The sequence below is a fragment of the Lycorma delicatula genome, chromosome 3 (assembly GCF_047948215.1).
Source record: "Lycorma delicatula isolate Av1 chromosome 3, ASM4794821v1, whole genome shotgun sequence".
NCBI lineage: Eukaryota > Metazoa > Arthropoda > Insecta > Hemiptera > Fulgoridae > Lycorma > Lycorma delicatula.
Window position 1 is genome coordinate 144,057,504 of NC_134457.1, and position 24,669 is coordinate 144,082,172.

Consider the following 24,669-nt stretch of genomic DNA (forward strand, 5'->3'; position numbering starts at 1 on the left):
GCCCTGGCTTGAATTGAATATTCATTTAAAAACTTTGTAAACAATAGGTACTACTTCTCAAAGACTTTGGAATTCAGAAACCCAGCACTGGAACACCGTTTTTCAATATGTAGTTTCGATTATCAAACTTTTAGAAGAAAGCTGCTTGGCATTTAGAGGTAGCAACGAAAATTTTATGAACATTAAATATTTTCATACTTAGTCCAACTATTAGCTGAATTTGATCCTGTCATGGAGGAGCATATAAGGAAGGCTTTGAACAAACAACATAAAATAACCACATACTTTAGTAAAACCATTCAAAATGAGGTCATTCACCTAATTGCACACAGTGTCAAAAGTCACTTATTAGATGAAATGAAAAAATAAAAATATTACTCATTTATATTAGATTGCACACCTGACTCAATTAAAACAGAAAAAATGGCCTTCGTTACAAAGTACGTGTCGATTGAACAAGAAGTCATCAACATTCATGAACATTTTTGGGCTTTCTTCTGATTGAAAGATTAACAAGCCAACAACTTTTTGATGTCTTCCTTCTAGAGCTAGAAAACCTGGGATTGCCTTTGACAAACATGAGGGGCCAAGGATATGATAATGGGGCATATATGAAAAGAGAACATGCAGGGGTGCAAGCAAAGATTAGAACCATCAACCATTGTGCTTTTATTATACCATATGATAGCCACTTAACATTTGATAAATGATATGTCGAAATCATCATTAGAAGGAGCCAACTTCTTTAATATTGTCCTAAAAGTTGTACTTATTTTTTTCTTCATCGACTTTCAGATGGGCCATTTTTTTTTTAAGTACGTTGAAGAACTAACCTTAAAACCTCTTAGCAACACCTGTGGTAAAGTTGAATTGATCCTATAAAGCCACTGAGGTATCAAATCGGTCAAATATATGATGAATTGCTTAGCATTTACAAGAACAAAGATATATTATGTAGATAGTTCAATAAGAGAGGAAGCATCAGGGTTATTTATGCAAATACAGTTCAAATTTCCTTGTTCTGTGTATTGATATGGTATGAGGTATTAACCATGTCAGTTCCATTAGTAAGTTCATGCTGAGGAAAAATTACGATTATGCATTGACAACAAAACTTTTGGAAAGTTCCAATCCTTTGTTTAGGAATTTGACATCGGACAATCACTTTAATGCCATCCTTGTCGATGCTGGCAAAATGGCATCCAAAATAGATGCAGATAAAAATTTTGAATCAGTACCTAGACATCGAGTTTGTTGGTGAAAAAGACAATTTGAATGTGAGAATCAGGATGACCCCATAATCGATGCACAGGAAAAATGCAAAATTGATTTCTTTTACCACTTGGTTGACTCTGCAATCAATCCTTTAGAACAAGGATTTTCTCAGCTGCAATATCACAACAGTTACTTCTGTTTTTTATGTCATATATACTAACTAAAAGATGTTCTGTAATTTTTGCCAATTGCAAGGATTTGGAAACCATTTTAACATACGGAGAATCATCAGATATAAACAGTCTGGAACTTTGTGATGAAATATCAGTGGTGTGTTCTCTATTGGAAAAAGATTTACCACCTTTGGAAGTTTTGAAATTGATTACAAAAATGAAATTTGCTCCAAACTGTAGTATTACTCTAAGAATTTTAACAACTCTTCCAATAAGTGTTGCATTTGTGGAACGTAGTTTTTCCAAACAGAAAATAATCAAGAACTATTTGAGAACATCATATCAAACTAGATTGTTAGACTTTGCTATATTAGGAATTGAGTATGAACTCAATAACAGTTTAGATGTTTCTGAATTAGAGAATGAAAAATTTGTCTGAATTATACTCTTGTTAACTGGATTTTTAAATGAAGTATTTTAAGTAAAGAGTTATTATAAGTATTTGTATCAATTACTGAGTTACACTGTTGTTTTTTTGGATGTTCACTAAAAAAATGTAAAAAACGCCATATACCATTTTTTTAGAATGCTTACATTATAGTTCCATTGGGGTACAATTTTTTACTTTTGCACAGAGCAGTTCAAAGGCTAAATCCTACCCGGTGTGTAGGTTCATTTTATTAATTTCAAGACAATGACAAAGTACAAATTAAATTTGTACTTTGTCATTGTCTTTCTAGTGAGTTGAATGTTATAATTATAAAAAATTGTAAATATCTTAAGTATATCTTAGGTATGCATAAACCTTAATCATTTTACATTGTTATCTCATTCTTGTGGAGCTATAATTTTTTTCTTTTTGTCAATGAGAAGTTCAGAAATTTGTTGCTGATCCATATCTCAATTCATTTTACTAAAATAAGATAGTCTGATTGAGGTAAAATAAATTAGAAGGCAGTAAATGACAATTCAGGAATAAAAATTAGAGAACCTCGATTCAACTTCTTGAGGAAATTGAATGTTTTTCATCTGTACGTGATTTGAAACAACAGATTTTGTGATGACATCCAGTAAAGTAATAAGCTGATTGTATATTCTCCTGAACACAAAAACTCAGTTATGTAAGTTAATTTGGTCTCTAAAAGGCAATCAAATAAATTTTGATTGCTGATAGCACAATATTTTTTTTTTTGTTGGGGAGTTAATTTGAGTGGTTTGGTTCTTAATTGTTTCTCTTCTCAGTTTAGATAATATATAAACATTTATACATTTTTACTGTATTGGCAAATATTGTGTAAGACTAAATGCTGCAATTTTATGGAATGAATTTTTTTTAATAATAGATTTTAGTGATAAGTTTTCGGCTTAAGTTAATGAAACTTTTGTATACACTGTCCATTAAATAGTTATATGTATAGTTATAGAAATAACTAGATTTAAATTTAATAATGAATAAATTTTTTATGCTTCAGCCTGTCAAACTGTTTTGAAGTATTACATAATTATGTTAATACTTATAAATTTCACTTAATATATACGAGGGGGTGCTGAAAAGTTCCTGGCTTTGCCTAGAAAGAATGGAGCCAGAGTTTTGATATTATCCATTTATTCACTATATTCTCCCATGAGACTGATATACTTGGTACATCATTGTTATTGCTTTTCTAGTCTGTGCAAATGAAAGTCCTGTGATTAGGTGCAAAACCAGCTTTCAGTAGCCTCTTTGACATCTTTAATGTCCTCAAAACGAATACCCTTCAGGTGTTTCTTCAAGTTCAGAAACAGATAATAGTCCAAAGGGGCTAGGTCTGGTGAGTAGCGATGGTTGACCAGTTGGAAGCCCAGGGTCGTTAATTTGGCAGCCACAACATTCCTTGGTTTCAGGATCATAAATGTAAAGCGAAGTTTCATCCTCAGTCACTAACCTAGCCGAAAAGGCCTCTGCAGCTTCAAAATGGTGCAAAACAGCTTTGGATGTCTCAACTCATTGATCTTGTGAACTTGTTCAATGTTGTGGCTGCCAAATTAATGACCCTGGACTTCCAACTGGTCAACCATCACTACTCACCAGACCTAGCCCCTTTGGACTATTATCTGTTTCCAAACTTGAAGAAACACCTGAAGGGTATTCATTCTTTAAGGTAACCCCATAAAAAAAGTCTACTGGAGTAGTATCAGGGGAATGAGCAGGCCAATGAACTGGACCAGTTTGACCAGTCCAACAATCATTGTCTTCACAGTCCAAAATTACTCTGGTGATCATTGAATAATGTGCAGGAGAGCCATCATGATGAAACAACATCGTTCTTCTCTTCTCCAAGGTAGTTCATCAAGCAGTAAAATCAACTGACTTTCTAGAAAATCTGCGTATTTCTTTCCATTCAAATTTCAGTTGAAAAAATGCAGTTCAATTAATGTACAGCATTAATTGAACTGGATTAATATTAACAGCATTAATATTCTGCACCAAATATTGATGTTGATGTTCTACTTCCTTTAGCCACTGGATTTTGCACTGCCCAATAATGCATATTGTATATTTACTGCTCCATGATAAGTAAAACCTGATTCATCGGAAAATAGAATATTAAAAAAAAAACTTTGATCTACCTGTACTTTTTCCAGTGCCCATCAACAAATACTACTTACTCTTAATTAAGTGAAATATGGTATGAATGGAATTTCAGGCATTTTATTATTATCAGAACACTGGTTTACTTATTAACTTATTACTGTACCCAATCCCAAAACTAATAAAAAATGCTTATGAATCTGTATGACAGCAATTCACAGAGGTTTCACTGTCAGACACTAAAATCATCATGGATGTTACCATCATAGTCCATTATCATAAAGGAAATTTATTGTTTTATTAAATAACATGGGAGAAGAATGTTATTGTAAGGTGTGGTGTTACTCTAAGATTTACATGCATTACCTCTCTTTCTTCACAACATTTATTTGATATTGTGCAATTATCATAGATTAGTTTTGGTATAATTTTTTTTTAATAACATTACTTGAAAATATTACACAATTTAATTCTTAATGAATGAAATATTTTACAGGCTGGTGCAAATCTATTTTTAAACGGTATAGTTTTGGGCACTCTTTATTGTGGTGGATATTTAATAGTTTCAAATCAGATGACTGCTGGGCAGTTAATGTCATTTTTAGGTGCTACACAAACTATTCAGAGATCAATGGCACAACTGTCATTATTTTCTGGTAATTTTATTAAAGGAATACAGTCAGGTGCAAGAGTTTTCCAGGTCAGTTTTTGTCATATTTATATTTTTTTATTGCTCTGCTTTTACTCTTCTTTATCAATGTTTATTTTTTTATAGAGAAAGGTAAAAATTAATTCTTTGAATTTGAAACAATTTATGTGGTGTAGAAAATAGTATCAGTTTATTTAATATTATTATTATGATGTATATTTTGTAAATAACAAAATGTTAAAATTTTTAATTAAATTGGAGTCTTTTAATCGCCATTATTCTATATCAATCTGAGTATTTTATCATTTGAATGCGGACTCTTTGAAATAATTTGTCATATTTCTGTAAGTAGGTGAATCCTAGCTGTAGTAAAAATTAATTTTTTTGTGAAATTTCTTGTTTAGTTAAATGTCCAGCTAAATTTCTTGTGCAATTAAATGCAATTTATTGGATAGCAATTTGAGTACTTTGTTTTACTTACTATTAGTTACCGTAACTCCTAATACTTATACACCTTCTTTAAATTTCTTTTTTAATTTTTTTTTTTTTTAATTTTAATTGCAGACCTTTACATTTATATATATATATATATATATATATGTATATATTTTTTTAATGTAAATTTGTAAAAGTAAATCTTGTTTGCCTTTCTGAACACAAAATATATTGATAACAGTACCACACAGATAACCTGACTGATTTTTCATGGTACAAAAATTAGAATATTGAGAAATTAATTTTTTTTTTTTTTTTTTTAATGGTTTTTCGTATAACTTAACTAACATAATGAAGTATTTTAGATCACCTTAGAACTGGTGTTTATTTTTGTTCTGGACTCTTTTTAATGAGGTAGATTCTGGAGTTTTGTGGAGGAAATTGACTATAACTTAAAAACAGTTACCTTAAAATTGCTGTTTATTATTGTAATTTTTAGAATTTATTGTATAAAAAAATCTTTAATTACATACCTTTAAATACTTACTTACCTTACATACCTTTAAATAATTACTCTTTAAATGTAATGATGTTTAAAAGAAAGCCAGTTCTGCTATGTTATAAAAACAGACTAATGTTAAATATAATTGATTATCTTCAAATCAAATATCTGTACAATGTACATTTGAATAAATACAAGGAAATAATATAACGAGCACAAAGCTGCTAAATGGTAACATTAAGTGGCTAGAAGTACATAGTTCTTGTAACTGCAGTCCAAATACATAGTTGCCAGCAGAACTGAAAGATTAAGGATTAAAAATTGTATGTAGATATTTGTAGAAATTTATCATCATAGATAAATTTATATGTACGAGGTGTGTTCAAAAAGCAATGAGAAATTTGAAATTTCTGGGGTTGTATTAGTCTGATTATTGGGATTTTTTCATTGTTATTTGGGAAACATGCCTGAAAAGTATCTTCATTTTTAGCCAAATTGGATGTTTAGTCTGTTGCCAGCTGTCAAAAGGATAACACATGTTTTGGTATGATCAGCAATTGTTTATTTGTATAAATAATGGATCAGAGAATTTGTATTAAATTTTGCTGTAAGAATGGAATAAAGTGTTGCAAATGTTTTAAAAATGTTAAATATTGCTTTTGATGAGTCTGCTATGAGTAAAGTTTACAGGGTTTACAGGCGGTATAAGCGCCTGTAAACCCAAGAAGCGTTTCCAAGAAGGTCGTGAAGATGTTGAAGACAATGAGCTCCCCGAACGCCCCAGCACATCAACAACTGATGAAAACGTGGAAAAAGTGAAAGAAATTATTATGAATTATTGCCAAATCACAATCAGAGAAATCACTGATGATGTTGGGATATCAATTGGCTCATGCCATGAAATGTTTTGGATGTTTTAGGTATGATCTTGTGACAGAAAAATTTGTTTCAAAATTGTTGAATTTCAACAAAAACAGTGGCGAATGGAAGTTGCTCAGGAGTCGCTAAATGAAGTCAACAATGATGCAGAACTACTGAAACACGTCATAACAGGTGATGAAACATGGGTTTACAGATATGATGTCAAAACTAAGGCTCAGTCGCCCCAGTGGAGGCATTCTGAATCACCAAGACCGAAAAAAGCTCAACAATTATGGTTGAATGTGAAGGTTATGCTCACTGTGTTCTTCGATTTTAACGCCATAGTGCATCATGAGTTCTTGCCACAAGGTCAAACGATCAATAAGGAGTATTACCTACAAGTTCAATGCAGTTTGTCTGAAAAAAAAGCTCGGATTTGTGATGAAACAATTCATGATTTTTGCACCACGATATACGCCTGCTCACACTTAATTGCTTGTTCATCAATTTTTAGCCAAAAACAATACTGTAATGAAACTCCAGCCACCACATTCACTAGACATGGCCCCATGTGACTTTTTTCTATTCCCAAAAATAAAGAGAACCTTAGAGAGCCATCATTTTACAAGCATAGATGAGATTAAAAGCGAATAGCTAAAAGAGCTAAACACTATTCCAAAGATTAAGTTCCAGAAGTGTTTCAGGGATTGGAAAAAGTGCTGGCATAAGTGTATAATATCTAATGGGAACTATTTTGAACTATTTAATAGGAACTATTTTGAACTATTTTTTATAACATTAATGTAGACAAATAAATAAAATTGTTTCCAAAAAATAAAAATTCTCATTAATTTTTGAACACACCTCGTATATTACTATTTGGAAACCTTAAGAATATGTACTTGTAATTTTCATATCAAAGAAAAAAATTAATACAAGGTTCAGCAGAAATAACTCCCTGATTTGAAATATAAATAAAATAGACATTACTACAAAATTATAAAAAAATTAAATATATTCTGAAAGAACAATGTTTGCCATTTATTTTCACATACCTTCTATTAATTTGTAAAATTATGTCAGTACGCTGACCTTCACTATCTATACAAGTCTTTAACCTCTCCTGGAAATTCCATATTGTCATGTCCAATGGTATTGCTGATGGATAGCAGCTTTTAAATGATCAGGTGACCATACAGGCCATGGGATGTGTCCTTGTGAGGTAAGACGTCTGGGAAACATATCTCTGAGGAAATTCATTGATTGTCTTATTGTGTGAGCAGTGACTCTAGCTTGTTGAAACCATAAATTTTCGCCTTGATTTCCAAGTTTATTAAGTTTTGGGCAAGAAGTCATGTAACATTTTTACATAACATTTGGAAGTTACTGTAATTGATCGCCATTTTTCTTCAAAAAATGTATTGCCCTATTATTTCTGCACCGCCAAATTCAGTAACCTCGCACCAAACTGTAACATGCTTAGAATGCAGAGAGTGCTCATGAAGTTGTAAGGGATTATTTTCTGCCCATCGAAAGTTTTGTTTGTTAGTACAACTCAATAAATGAAAATGACCTTCATCACTTGACAGCACAATCAAGTTCACTGAAACATTTTCCAGAATAGCCAGCAAGAAACAATATGGCTAATCCAGCCATATTCATTTAGCTGCTGTATGACCATCATTTTGTAAGTATGAAACTGTTAAGTTGATGTGTAAAATTTTCCTTACAATCTGATCAGAAATTTATAACTGAGCAGCGTGTTTGAAAGCTGAGCGACGTGGATATTTGTTAACTGCTTCTCCAACTGCTTCAGTACTTTCGGGTGTTCGAACATTTTGAACGCCCTGCCTGGTAGTTTGTTCTTCAAAGCTAGATGGAAGCTCTAAAATTGGATACCCATAACTCAATTCTCTTTTTATGAGGTACTTCGGCATGTCAACTTAGCCAAAAGTGTGAGCAAAATAATTGCTGTATGTTGATAACAGAATCACAATTTTAAAAATATGTTTCAATAACAAAAGTGCAATGATCACCACTCCATGCCATGGTTACAACTGGTATGGCAAGACTGTAATGGCACTACAAAAAGGCGTGCCGACATCATGTCCTGTACTATTAACACTCCACCAGCAGTAGTGGGAAATCAGGGAGTTATTTCTGCTGGACCCTGTGTAAGATAAACAAAAATTTACTATTAAATTTTCTACTTTTAACTCGTAAAAAAAATTTGCAAATGGCAAAATATTCCAGTCAAAAGGTATAAATAAGTAAAATGGTAAAAAGTCTTTTAAAAACTGATGGTTTGACGGATGCCTCTTGAATTATCCCAAAAATTAAATATTGAGAAGTAAGGGTAAATGCCAACACTGAAGCCACATTTAATTTATTTTCTGTTAACCTCAAAAATTACATAATGTTGTGCACTGTTTTTCTGCTTACTCTTGCCACTTATTAGTGGCTAAAACTGGAACAGTCGATACTAGAAGTGAAAACATGGTTGAAATAGATGTTGAAGTGATAAGATTAGATCATGGTAGTTCTATTTCTAGTATTTATAATTTAAATGTGTTTGTAATATACCTTATACTTATGAATATAAGTTCACTGTAATTAATTTACTTCCTTAATTTTGCTCTCTTTTTTAGCTTATAAATGTTCAACCAAGTATTCCTTTGTCTGGTGGTAAGATTATACCTTACCATTCATTTTCACCTGGAGTGGAATTTAGAGATGTTACTTTTGCTTATCCTACAAGACCTGACCAGGTATTAATACTAAAATCATATACTGATGCATTAAGATGTTTATTTTTTATCACCATAACAAGTTGATGAACACTTAATAAAAATTATTTGCTGCTGTTATCATCTCAATTCAAACATTAGTGGTGTTTGTTTAATTTAAATATTACACAAACAATTTTAAATTTATTCGCTACAAAGTGGAACAAGCCAATTAACAACAATTGGCATTAACATGCCAATTGTTAATGTCTGGTAATTTTTTTCTAAGAAATGGAAATTTTGTTTTGTGACACGAAGTTGGTAGCGCTACTCAACCAGGATAGATACGGCAGTGTGAGTTGATTCTCCTTGAGCTGTGTAAACTTTTGTGCCGTTTTCGGTCGTCTTACGAATAGAATGTCTTTTACCATAGAACAAGTTTTCATTCTTGAACAATATTTTGCTACGAAATCGTACATGAGTGTAAATGAATCATTTCAAATTAAATTTGTTGGTGTTCCTCTGCCAGAAAAAACGTCAATTTCTAGGCTAGCAAACCGATTTTGAGAGACAGCTAGTGTTTGCAACAGAAAACGTAGTGGTCGACCAATTCGCTTGACAGATGACGTTTTAGAGGATGTGAAAATAAGATTGCTCAATTCTCCACGGAAAAGATTATGAAAATTTTCCACGAAAGTTGGTTTGTCATATTCGAGTGTTCAGAAAGCTACTAAAATATTGAAATTGTATCCATATCGCGTACGATTAGTCCAAGAGCTTCAGCCTCCAGATTTAAAAAAGCGATTGTAATATTGCCGTTGGTTTTTTAGGCCTAAACCAACGTAAATGATAACGGAATCAAATTTTTAAACACAATGTTCTTTAGTGATGAAGCTTGGATCCAGGTCGATGGTCATGTGAATCGATGGTTATGTGAACAGTCAAAACTGTCGAATTTGGGCGGTTGAAAATCCTAACACTTTACAAGGCAAATCTTTGCCTTGTAATCCTGAAAAAATTGGTGTGTGGTGTGCGATATCTCGTCATTGTGTAGTCAGACCCATATTCTTCGAACAGACAGTAAATGGTGAAGCATACAGGAATATTGTGTGTCAATTTGTGTCCCTTCTAGAAGCTCAAGAACGGTATTGCTGGTTTCCGCAAGACGGTGCTACATGCCACATGTCTCGAGAAACCATGGATTTTCTGCAGGAGTTCTTTGATGATCGAATAATAAGCAAGGGATTATGGCCTCCAAGGTCCCCAGACCTCATATCTCCTGACTACTTTTTGTGAGGCTACATTAAGTCTGAGGCCTTCAAAAACAATCCCTCACACTATTGATGAACTTAAAGTCAATATTACACACTTAATCACGAATATTTCCAATGCAACTCTTAAAAAAGGTTTCTGCTAATATGCTGAAAAGAGTCCATGCGTGTATAACTGCAAAGGATGGGCATTTTGAGCATATTCTTTAACAATTATATAAGTAGTAGCTTTTTATTAAATCTCTTTTGTAAGTAACAAATACATTTTTTTATTCCACCTACATTTCCCTATTGTTCCTATATCGTTATCATTTACGAGAGACCTACACCAACGGTAATATTGCAATCGCTTGTTAAAATCTGGAAGCTGAAGCTTTTGGCTTAATCGTATGCAATACAGATACAATTTCAATTTTTTAGCAGCTTTCACTCGAACACTCGAATATGACAAACCAACTTGCGTGTAAACTTTTCATAAACTTTTCCGTGGAGAATTGAGCAATCTTGTTTTCACGTTCTCTAAAACATCATCTGTCAAGCGAGTTGGTCGACCACTACATTTTCTGTCACACTACCTGTCTCTCGAAATCTGTTTGCTAGCCTAGAAATTGACATTTTTTCTGGCGGAGGAACACCAACAAATTTAATTTGAAATGATTCATTTACACTCATGTACGATTTCGTAGCAAAATATTGTTCAAGAATGAAAACTTGTTCTATGGTAAAAGACATTCTATTCGTAACACGACCAGAAACAGCACAAAAGTTTACACAGCTCAAGGAGAATCAACTCACACTGCCGTATCTATACTGGTTGAGTAGCGCTACCAACTTCATGTTACAAAACAAAATTTCCCTTTCTTAGAAAAAAATTACCAGACATTAACAATTGGGTAACAGGACTAAAAAATCAACCTGTAGATTTGAAGACATCCTTCTAAAACAAACTAAAAATTTTTATTTTTTCTTAGGGTGGCAATAATAATTAAGTTTAGTGTCTAGCGTTTCAATATTCATTTGAGTGGTGTTTGCGCTGTTATTGTTCGGTCAGTTATTAACAATGGGTGATGCCACAATTTGGTTTTCATTTGTAGTGTTGAAGACGTGTTAATTTATGGTAAACTAAATGAAAATGGATTGGCTGTTGTGTATGAATATCAGGAAAATTAGATTCAGTTCAAAGTGTACCAAATCATAAGCATTTAAGGCTTTGGAGAGGCAAGTTCAAGAAACAAGAATGCTTAAACCTCAATAATTTGATGCTAGTTGTGAACAAAAGTTTGTAGCATCAGTTTCATGTTTCACAATCAATCAGGTGTGTGCCCATTACAGAAGCAACAATTATACCCATTCCATACAACATATGTACAAGAATTATTACCACCTGATTTTGATAAATGAATGAAATTTTGTCTATGATTAATTAGAAATTTGAACATCATCCCGATTTCCTAAATAGTATTCTAATTAATGATAAATCCTGTTTTACAAGAAATGGCATTTTAAATTATTGAAACACTCATACTTGGACAGAATAAAATCCCCATGATACTGCTACAAGTCATTTCCAATGCACTTTTCCATTTACTGTGTGGTGTGGTCTTGGCGATAATCTCATAGGCCCTTTTTTTTATATTACCATATGGAGAGTGGTACTTGCATTTTTGGGAAACAAATTTGGTGGAACTCTTGGAAGATATTACCGTTGCAGATAGAGATAGAGTGCAGATGTGGTTTTTCAGTTATGGCACACCTGTGCATAACTGTCATGATGTGAATAACACATTTAATAAGCAATGGATTGGTTGAAGTGGACAGGTAAATGATTACTTCAATCGATCTTCTGATCTCATGCCAGCAGACTTTTTCCTTTGGGGTTGGATGAAATCGTTAGTTTATTCCACTCATATTGGCACACAAGAAGAATTGAGACATCATATAACAGAAGATGTTGCTACTACTAGGAATATTTATGATGCTATTAGATGTACTCATCTAGCACGGATTCATCAAGCTGACTATGCATTGAACAGAGTGGCGGCCACATCAGCAACTGCTTTGTAGTTTATCAAGTAATAATTTTTAGAAAAAACCAAAAAGTACATGATGTTTATTTTTTTAATTCATTTTTCTCAGTTATTGATAAGTTTTCTATTTGTTTTCATTTACATTATTTGTTCAACATTGATGAAAATTGTTACTGTGTAAAATCGGATCACTTTTCCAGTCCAGTTTGTGTGTTTTGTTTTTAATTAAAATTGAACTTCCCAAATCTGTATTTAGTTGTAATAAATGTTATTTACATAAATTTTCTTAGAATTAAATTAAAAGAACTAAAAATCAAATCAACAAAGTTATTTTATTCCAAACCTAAAAAAGTATATTTATGACAAAACTTTTCATGTTTTACCCTGTTTTTCTTAAAACCTAAGTGAGATAGAGGTCTGGAACTACTTTAATTCAATTTCTTAAATCACAAACCATAAAGAAACACCAAATTAACTACTCAATTTGTACCCCAAATGAACCATATTAAAGAATCTTAGTATGGTTTAGTTTCATAGGGGGAGCGAAAGCAGGGCTAACAAATCATTTTTTGACCTATGTTTATTTGAACTTTTTTTCTCATTTTTGCCTATAGAATCATCTTCCAAGGGATTGTCATGCAATTTGGAATCACCTCTATATATTTAAGTGATAATTGAATTATATTAATATGTACATTAAGTGATTGTAAAAGCAAGCAGTTAATATATATGGGTTTATCTGTACTTTTAGATTCTTTTATAAATTCTAGTTGTCATAATGGAGTGGAAGGAGAGTTGTTTGGAAAAGTCTTATTCATCACTATTTACATTTTCTGTTTATAAGTTTTTATTTATTTTTTTTATCTAGGTTTACCGATTACCTCATTTTATTGGTTACCGCATTTACTTCCCACGGCTTTTCCTGCAGCAACTTCTTTAATTTCTTCTTTCATAAAATTCTTTCTCTTAGGAGCCCCATATTTTCCTATAGAGGTATTGTCATAATTTCAAAATCCAGGCTATTCAAGGTCTGATTAGAAGGTACTTGAAGGTCCTTTAATATTCTCAGCCCTCATAAGAAAAAATTGTATTTATAATGTAAATTTTTTTATATAAGTATTTCTAAAAAGTATTTCCAAACTGCACTTTTCTTTACAGACATTAAGAAAATTTATATCAAATATAGTAAAATTTCTGCTGAATTAAACATTTTTACTTTTGCTATATTGTTAAGGCCTTACATTTCTGAAAAATCTGAAAAAAATTATATGTTATGCAAAACAAATAAATAAAAAACAATGAACCCAGAAAAATAAATAATAACAAATATGGATATTATTTATATATAAATAATGTTATGTACCAACTACGCCATGCCTAAAAAACTTAAATATGATTATACCAAGTGATTGTAATAATTGTTGATTTGCGCATTTTTCTTTTCCCATTTGATTATATCATTTTTACATTTCTCTGATTAAACTTTAATTTTAGCCATGTTAAATGTCTAGTTACTTTTTAGTAAAGGAACTTTATAATTGGTAAATCTTAATATCTTAATCTTCTCTTTTGTTTATGATTTCTTAAATAATGTTTAAAAACAGAATTCATTGTAATACATTATTTATAATATGTACATCAGATTTTAATGTTACATTACTTTTATTTTTATTTATTTTATAGGTTATATTAAAGAACTTCAATTTGGCTTTACCGGCTGGTAAAACGGTTGCAATTGTTGGATCATCAGGAAACGGGAAATCAACAGTAGCTGGCCTATTGGAACGGTTGTTTATATTCTTTTAAATAGTAGTTAATGTAGTATGTAGATTATGATAGTGCAATTATTTTTGTCAATTTTCATTTATAATTTCAATGAAAATTTTCATTTAAGAAGTTCAGGAAAGTAATTTAATAATGCTAAGTGTTTACATTGAAGTTAACAACCACAACTCTTTCTTATTTGACATTTAGCAAAAATTTGTCAAAGAAATAATCAGATTGATTGTTTAATTTTACTACATTACATGTGGTTTTTTTAAATACTGCTTAAATGAGTAACTATCATTTTGTGTACTCCTTTGTACAAAAATCATATTATAATTGATGTAGAATAAGTATTGTTCATGACCAAAGAACTTGTTTGCATAGATGTCTGTATCAATTAGAAATCTTTGCTAAATAATAATTGGCCACCATATAACAAAACTGATACCAAACATTTTATATATATATATATATATATGTATTGCGTAACAGTAGATGGACATACTACATTTGTAATAATGTTTAATTGCTATAAAGATTGTTTTGAAATTGTAAGTCTTACACTGACATTCTGTAACTATTGTAGGATTGCTTGTTACAGTAGATTTGGTTATAATAATGTCATTCATAATATTTGTGTTGATTAGAAATTGGTTTGTATTAACACAAGTTTTCATTTTAAGATTAATTATTGAATTACATCCATCATAATAACAAACCTCTTTTATTTTCCATCAACTTGTTTGATCATTAGCTGAACATTATTTTATTATTTTTTTTTTTTTTTGTAATTTACTACCAATTTTTTTTAATACATGTTACTTACCTGATCTAATTATTTCTTGATATTACTGATTTTCTTACCTTAACTTTTGATATTGATAATTGATTTAATTGCTAACAATTTTCAAAATGTGATTCATTCATGTCTTTATCAAGTATAGGCATAATCAACTGACTCTTGATAATGCATTAATTTGAAATTTGAAAAGTTGGAACTAGTTTTCAAAATACAAAAACCTCTGTTCCTGGTATGATTCATCCAGACCAGTTTTCAGTAAATTAAAAATTCTGACATTTCCTGTTTCTATATTTACAAATGACAGCATTTTTAATAAATTATGTAGCAATTCAAAGTTTAAATTTCAATGATGTACCACATTTAAAAATTTTGTTAAAGATCAACCACTGTATAATATTGAAACAGGGAAATTGTAAAATTCTTTTCCTTTGTTTACATCAACCTTAATGCAGAGCAAAAGTTACTTCAAATTTCTCAGTTTCACATTTAACATTTTTCAGAATTTATGAACATAGTCTATTGTATTAGATATCATAATTTTAAAATGAATATTTAGCGCTACAGGAATGGAATCTAATATTCTTTTATTGCAAGCATATTTAAAAAGCTTTCATTAGTCTTCTTTTGCATTTATTTGAAGTTATTGTTCCTATATCACAAGATAGCCATTAAAATAATGGTATTGATCATTATGTTCTGACCACTAGGCAAAATATTCATTAAACACGAGTGGCCATTGGTTAAGATTTTATCTCATGTATGATAAATTCTCTGATGACTTTTTAATGAAGGGCTACTAACTAAAGATTATTATTAATTATAGTTTTATTATGTTATATAATTTTTAAAGTTTTAGTTATTTTTTCTCTTTTTTATTGAATTAGCAGTAACATTTAGTAATTTACAAAACCTTTATCAGGTATTATGATGTCTGTGGTGGTTCAATAACAGTCGGAGGTTCCGATATCAGAGATTTGGATCCTAGTTGGTTACGTGGTCGAGCAATTGGGATAATTAACCAAGAACCAGTGCTGTTTGCTACTACAATCAAAGAAAATATCAGATATGGCAAGCCAGAAGCAACTGATGTGGAGGTACTGATACTGAATAGGTCTCTTCATTTGAAATGTTACAATACCTTCACCAAAGAAGATAAATATATTGTCTTGTGTTTGCGGCTTGATCAGTATATTGAGAGATTGTCAATTACAATTTATTAGTTTTTTAGAATATAAATAAAATAAGACATAACAGTAATAATAATAATAATAATAAATTTTAATATTTAACTCACAGTAATAATCAGAATAACTACAATAGCAAACAAAAATAGAAATAATAGTATTAAACGTTAATAGTAAACAAATAATCATAATAATCACAACCACAACAATAATAATAACAGACAGTGATTACATACCAAACAGAATTTAAAGTAATCGTCAGGATTTATTCACAGGTAGTTAAATACTGAAAACTAGAATTCAGTCCCATTGACAAAAGATATTAGCACGATCGCTAATCTTAACACTCTTAACAACTATTCTTGTATTAACAACCATAGTACAATAGATAGGACAAGTATAAAGTTATTTTATTGCAAATACCTTTTCTGTTGACAAATAAAACTACCTAACAATTTATGAATGAAATTTAGTGCATTATCTCTTTCATTTATAGTCTAACAGTAACTCATCGAACCATTTCTTGTTTCGTGTACTGGAATTACTTGTGACATCACCTTAATTGCATGAAAGCTGCACTAGAAATTCGCTCCTTCACTGACCTCCTCGCAGAATACTCTCGCTTCAAACTCGCATAATAACTCCTCCCTTAGAACTCTATTGTAGCACTCTCTTGCAGACTTTGACTGACATCTCATTGAACTGATTGTCAACTGGTCTTCCCCAGAGTATTTATATTCCTACCCTCTTTACCTGCAGGACTGGACCCAACTCAAAGCATAAGAATGATCATCCACCCTCACACTTTCCCATGAGATTCCAAACCTGGGTCCAGTAACTCTTCTCACAGAACAACATCTGTTTAGGTATGTCAGCAGGCAGTATAACAAAGGATAATTGTTAAACAGACCTGTTACCTTTACTAAAAGGGTTTCTTTTAGCCCCTTTCTGGATTCTCCCATTATTATATTTTCTACTACTTTTGCGTAATTGGCAGGAATCCATTACTCAGGTTATTATACCAGTCTTGCTAAAATATGTTCTGTCATACAGAAAAAAATCATTCTTAGCTAGCACTGTACATATTGTCTGAGAAACCAGAGTCAATTCAAGGAGTCATTTCTTCTTCTACTAATTTCCATTTGTATGGTTAAAATACCATTATATTATTCATATTATTTACCATTGTGTCTTACCTTGACTTCTAAATGAAGCTTTTTGTGTTCGAAGAGTGTGAACTTTTCCTACTTTAGTGTCTGGAAGTGAAACAAACAGAGGAGATATTTTATTTGTTTTTTAACTAAATTAATACTAGGCAGTTTATTATTTTATAATTATTAAACTATAAGTAAAATAGCTGTTAAGACTTAGATTTACAAAAGAATTGATTAAATTAAAAAATTTAACTTTCTGAAACGTAAAAAATGTTTATATATTGACATTGCAGTTAGAAGAAAACTCACATGTCTTTTTAAGTGGTACATTTAGTACCTACTGTAACATTAGTGCTCAACATTATTTTAAAGCATGGACTACTGTTGTTGACCACACATCGTAATTGACATCTTGTTTTATGTCAAGTATGCTTTTGTTTTTCTTTTTCTTTTTTTTTTGTGTGCTAGGTCAAGTTTTTGTAAAAGTTGAGTTATTGACCTCAATAGTATATTGTCCTTTTTAGGAGAATATACTTTTTCTTTTTTTATGTATACTGGAAATTTTTTTTTGGCCCTTAAAACAGCTCATTTACTTTAAATAACTTCTTTTAAACATAAGTTGTGCAGTTGTGCCCTAATTTATTATTCAGTATGCATGTTTTAATCCTTCATTTCTTTTAAGTTTCAATAAAATTTTTATTTATTTTTTTTTTATAAATACATTAAATAATAAAACATATCATTATTGACGATCTTCATGGAGTGGTAATGTTTCTGCATTTCATTTGGTAGTTCTTGATCTGAGTCCTACTCAGACATGTCATTTTTTTCACCAGCTACAAAAACTTTATTCATTATTATCCCCATTGGCAGCAAGTTACAGGGTGGCAGACAGTAAAATGCAAACCCACCGGGTTAGTCTAGTGGTGAACACTTCTTCCCAAATCGACTGATTTGGAAGTTGAGAGTTCCAGCGTTCAAGTTCTAGTAAAGTCTGTTATTTTTACATGGATTTGAATACTAGATCATAGATACCGGTTTTCTTTGGTGGTTGGGTTTCAATTAACCACACATCTCAGGAATGGTCAAACTGAGACTGTACAAGACTACACTTCATTTGCACTCATACATATCATCCTTATTCATCCTCTGAAATATTATCTGAACGGTAATTACCAGAGGCCAAACAAGAAAAAGAAAAGAAAAAGAGAGTAAAATGTAATATAAAGGAGTTAATTGTTGCTGTTGGGATTTCTCTACTTCAAGTTAGTAATAGACTTTCAATACACCTACTCTTTGTTCTGAGGGAACAGATTGTAAATATTAAATTGTATCCAAAAAAATAATTATTGTTAAAAAAGTAATTGTAATACATTTTTAGTTGCACATCTGTTATGTAAATTTTATAAAGCAATATTATATATGATGTAATGACAACATTATACAGGTGATTCAAAAAAAAAAAAAAGGTAACAAACTTTCAGGAATCTTCTGGTGAAAATAAAGAAGAAAGTTTATATAAACATAGCTTTAGAAATACTTTGTTAGCGAGTGTCAGCTGGTGAAAGAATTCGCCCTGATCTCTACATTTTTAGTAAAATTAAGCAACCTATATGATCAGTTGTCAGAATGTTAATAGTAATGTAATATTAGCATAATATTTTGATTGCAGTAGATTATGTGTGTTAAAATATAATTACACGTTTATTTTTTAACCTACTTCAAAAAAGGAGGAGGCTCAATTCAGCTTATTTGTATTTTTTCCATTTTGTTTTATACGTTCAAGCTTTAGTGTTACCAGGTAGAATTATTTTAAGTAATCCTTTATTTTGTAGAGGAAATTCCTCTGGTGGCCTGATTTAAGTTTTTATAATGTAATTTAAGTAGAAAATTTTCTGAACAAAAAATTACATTGTTTGCATAGTTAACATACATATTTTTCAATTTTTTGTCATCTTTGTTTACCACTGGATTGTTGCAACTAATATGACATACACTGATATTTATACAGTGTAATGTTATCATTCTAAAATAAGATCTTGCTCAGTAACAGTATTTATATTCTTTTTCTTCAATTAGTTTCTTGCAGTTAGTTAAAAAAAACAGCCATTGTTTTTTATTGGTACATCCAATTTTAAATAATAATAATAAAACTAAAACTGTTTAAAAAATAATAAAACTAAGCTGAAAAAATCACATTAAAAAAAATTAAATTTTGACTTTCTGAAATTGACTAAATAAAAATAAAATTTGAAATTACAAAAAAAAATTGCTTAAGTTTTTTTGGAGTATTTGAAATTTTGTTTTATTTCTTAATAAATCTACCACTTTCTATATCCGACTGATAAAAAAATTTAAGGGCATTAAGCAAAAACCTTTTAAAAATAATTTGGTATCACTGTGTCAGCTAATAAACTGATGTCATTGTACATTTTGTTCTACACTTAACAGTTATTTCCATTGAATAAAAGATAGATTTTAATTACTTTTAAAAACAAAAGATGATTATACTTTGAATAAAAAAAAGTGAATGGAGATTATTTTGCTGTTTATATTATTATGTTAGCTATTTCTATAACTAAAATTCAAAAGATGAATTGATGTTTTACTTAAATCTCTAGCAAGAAATCCCAGATCGGTATAATTATACTATTCTTTTTTCTTCTGTTTTTAGATCATATTATGATATTGATCAGTCATTTTCAATTCAGTTTGACCTTTTTTTGATGTGGAGTACACAGTTTGATAATAATTGGTTATTACTAATTTTATTTGCAGAGGGTGTTGTATATTTCTTTGTAAAGAAATCTCATAAAATAATATAATTGCACAAAATAAAAATTATTTATTTGTCCCTTATTTATTTTTACTTCAGAAAAATTGTTTGTTTAGGTTTATGCTGCTGCAAAGATGGCCAATGCAGATGAGTTCATTAGTAAATTCCCAGATGGTTACAATACCATTGTAGGTGAAAGAGGAATTACTGTTTCAGGTGGTCAAAAGCAGAGGATTGCTATTGCAAGAGCACTTCTAAAAAATCCATCCATATTGATATTGGATGAAGCTACAAGGTTGTGATTTTTGTTTCATAAAATTTTAATTTCTTCTTTTTATTTTGATTATTATTTTATTGTTTTCTGGATTCTTTTTTTTTGAAAAACCTCTACTTTTACCATTTATTATTAACTAGTGATATTAACTGTAATAAAATGAAAGTGTGATGATATGTGATACCTTCAGATCTTTTTAATTTTTTTAAGGAAACTTTTTTTTAAAGTACCAGCAGGAGATGACGACTGAGAAATAACTTGATTGTTAGTACAGTTGCATGCAAATTAATGCAAACACTGATGTTATTTAATAAAATTTAACCTTATTTAGAAAAAAATCATATCTGCACAATTTATCGGTATCTAGTAATTAATATCCCTCCTTTATTCTTAATCACTTCACGTACACAATTTGTCATCAATTCAACAACTTTACACATTTTTTTCTGATTTCTTAATCATTAAGCCATACTGATATTATTGCTTTAATGAGGTCAATGTTTGTGGTACAATTAATTAATAGCATTCGCTGTGTCCCTAGTCCATGACCGCAGACAGATTGTCATTGTGTCATACTACATATTTTTGAATGCTTTCTTGGAGTATGTCCATTATCATACATTCAAGACACACAAAACAAAAAAATACAAAAATATGATTTTGTAATAAAAAATGAAATAAACTTTCACAAAACTTGAAAATTGCTAAATATACAAAGAACAATAATGTTACATTATACAGACAAAAACTTAAAGAATAGATGTGGTCAAGCAATGTAGCCACAACATAAATAAATAAAAAATTCCCTTATTCGGCTTAATCAAATCATCAACTTTATGAAATAGATTGATATATCATCACACATTGTTCTGCAATAAGAATAGGTGTTAAAATAGTTTTATATAAGTAAGAGGGTTATTACTAATAGAAATGGACCTTTGATTTGTCTGTAGAACTTCATGAAGTATGCACAAAGAGTGATTGAGACTGTGAAATATGAATAATGTAAATTTATTTATGGAAAAAACACTTGCTCACTATGACTAAATAGTTCTAATTTAAAGACATTTTAAAAATATCTAGTTAGGGATAAGTCTAATAAAATGTTTGAATGGATTAAATAAAGATAATTTAAAATCTTAAATAAAAAACACCTGTCATTTACTTAAAAATAAAAATAGTGTGTTTTATTTAGATCTTTAAAGTCTGAAATTCTTTTTTAATGACCATGCTATAACTGTCAATACAGATTTTAATCAGATTGAACAATTTTTGTAACCGCTTTAAAACATTTTTGATTACATCAACATCATTTACAGGTGAAAGGTAGACCAACAGATGACAATCATGGCTGATGAAAGTATGTACAACATTTGAAAGATTGTGTCACTGAAAATAAAAAATATATGTTCTAGATATATTTATTATACAGTATAACATGATATTTTGACATTAAAATATAATTAAAGATAAATTATATTTTTTCTGTTTTTTAGTGCTTTAGATGCTGAGTCTGAGAAATTAGTCCAGAAAGCACTTGATGAAGTAACTAGGTATAGAACTGTGCTTGTAATCGCACACAGATTGAGCACTATTCAAAATGCTGACACTATTGTTGTACTAAACAATGGTGTTATTGTTGAGGTAATTAGTTTTTTGTTGGCTTATAGTATTATGTATAATTTATCTCATAACTGTTTAATTTTCATTTTATATATTTACCTTTAGGGTAGGCACATCTGATCCACATTTAAGGATTGTTTCAAAATTGACTTTTCCCATTGACTAGTTGGTTAAAAAAAAAAATTGAGATAAATTTTACATTACATCTCATAAGTCACCATTCACATTTATGCACTAATATATTAGACATCATCCTTTACTGTCCTCATTGATGAACTCCTCTCCAAAATAGTCCTTCAATTAATTGGCTTCAGGGTACTAGCTAGCAAGCTAGACCTTCATCTTGGTGAGCTCAGTTTCAAATCTGGATTGTAACAGAATTTTAAATGTAGTATAAAAGTGTAGTATGTATTTGACCCCCATCCCCTCAAAAACTATATCAAATGAGATTGGAATAATTTTTTTCAAGCAAAGACATTCAACATAATTGAATTTGTTATCTCCTGACAGAAATTTGAAAAGGTTTTGAAAAAGAAAATATCACAATAAAAATTTGTTATAGACCAGTTTTTCAGTCATAGATTTCTTTGGTGAAGATAACAGTAACACATACAGAGGTGCAGAAAGAGTGAGTGAGGGTATTCCTCACTGACTCTTTCAGTGTTATGTGAGTTTTCAAGATGGAGATTCATTGAAAGACATCTCAGTAGCCATCCAACAATAGCTTGAACTGACATCACTAATGTCAAACTGATCAAAAAGAATTGGCCAGTAAGATCTCGGATGACAGCAGAAAAATTTTACTTCTGAAAAAAATATTGACAGATTTTAAGCAAAAACTGTATATATGATTATTCCTTGTCACATAAGTGAAGAGTTTAGAATTACATGTGCCAAAATTTGTTCAACATGATCAAAAAGATAGCAGCTTTCTCAACAAGATCATTGCTGATAACAATTAGGTCATTAGTCAAAATGCAAATATTAAACATTTAAAAAAAAAAATTGAACAATATTCATTTCTGTAAAAAAAAAAAAAAAGAAACCGGTAAAGGGTTAAATATTATACACTAACAATTTATGTTTTTTTAACAGTAAATGTTATTTATCACAATTATTACAAGAATTGTGAACTGTATCTTTGTAATCATATAGATTATTATTTTAAGTTTACCTTTTTAAATTGGTTTATTATCATATCTCAAAAAATTATGAAATTTGTCAGATTTAATTGCAGTACCAGTGAAAAACAAATGTGCTATGACATAGTATGTACTTTCTCATGTATGCCAGATTATGCACTTTTGTAAATTCTTAATTTAAAATTTACAGTACATTTGAATCAACGTCCATAATGCTTTCAACTCATTTTTTTTCAGTCCTGAGAAAAACATGCAATTGCGAATAAGACATTAGTCACAGGACATTGTGAGAATTTTTCATAAAAGTTCTATATTTTGAAGCAATGTATTAATAAGATTGATGCTAAAAAATAAAATTCGAAGAGGCATTTGTTATAATGTAGTATTAGATTATACAGTTAATAGGCATATAATCAAGCACTTTTTATAACTTGACAATCTGGTATGGTGATTAAAACAACTGCTTCTTTAAAGTAATTTAGTGAAAGGGCTCGAGTTCACAAACTTAGTACATACAGTAATTTTTTACTGTTTATTATTATTATTGTTATATATATATATATTTTTTTGTTTTTTTTATGAAATGTGCTCCTGTCCTGAAAATTAAATTCACTGCTGTTAATCAATAGGGCAGTGTTTTTAGTCAAAATTTCCAATTCCAATTCTTTTACAAACAGTATTTATAAAAAAAAAAAAGTTTAGGAATCAGTTTTTTTGTACATACTTTAATTTTTATTACTGCTGTGCCACTCAGTTGAAAATGATGAAAAATTAGTTTTTACCATCAGTGGTCAGGGGTCTCTTAATTTTCCCACACATGGCATTATATCAAATTTAATCATTTTTTGAAAATTAAACGTGCAAAATTTTAAGTTAATCATTGGAGCCATTTATGAAAAAATTGGATCTTTCTTAGTCTGGCAGACGAGGTAAACAACCGCTAAACATAAGCTTTTCAACAAAATAAGAAAAATACTCTTATGTGATTTCATCATCAAGAAACTTTTGTATTGTTTCAATGCCCCTTTTTATATAAACAATCCGTTGAAAAACCTAGAGTGAGGATTGACAGCTATTAATTCTTTATTATGTCCAACACAAAGATAATGATAAAAACCATACAGAAACAAAATAAATGCTGATAAGTATTGTAAAGTGCTAAATTGATTGTAGCAATCTATTCAGAACCACAAGAAAATGCCAGTGAGGTTTTTCTCTATGACAATATCTAGCTCAACACTCCTGGCCAAACAAAACAATTCTTTGAATGTTTCAAATGGGAAATTTGTGGCTACTCTGTAGCTTGGACATGGCCCATAGAGAGTTCCACTTTTTTTAAACTAAGAACTAGTTTGGAAGGATTTAAAACATAAGCGTTACATGTTTTAAAGCAATCACTACATTTCTGAAAGGATTGATGAATAAATTTCATAAGATATATAGAACTAAAATTAAAAGTTTTGTTAAATTTTCATCTGTTACTTTTTATTATTAAAAAAGTACTTCTTTCTGCATG

The 24,669-nt window shown here is 30.1% G+C and overlaps 1 protein-coding gene across 1 annotated transcript in view; it reads left to right on the forward strand.

Annotated features, from left to right (window-relative positions):
* Positions 1–24,669, forward strand: part of LOC142322068 (mitochondrial potassium channel ATP-binding subunit) — a 75,648-nt gene that overhangs the window by 48,278 nt on the left and 2,701 nt on the right. Inside the window, exons 8-13 of the mRNA XM_075360717.1 lie at positions 4,457–4,660; positions 9,056–9,175; positions 14,115–14,218; positions 15,920–16,094; positions 20,231–20,409; positions 21,885–22,032. Coding sequence (XP_075216832.1) covers positions 4,457–4,660; positions 9,056–9,175; positions 14,115–14,218; positions 15,920–16,094; positions 20,231–20,409; positions 21,885–22,032 — 930 coding nt within the window. The remainder of the gene's footprint in view (positions 1–4,456; positions 4,661–9,055; positions 9,176–14,114; positions 14,219–15,919; positions 16,095–20,230; positions 20,410–21,884; positions 22,033–24,669) is intronic.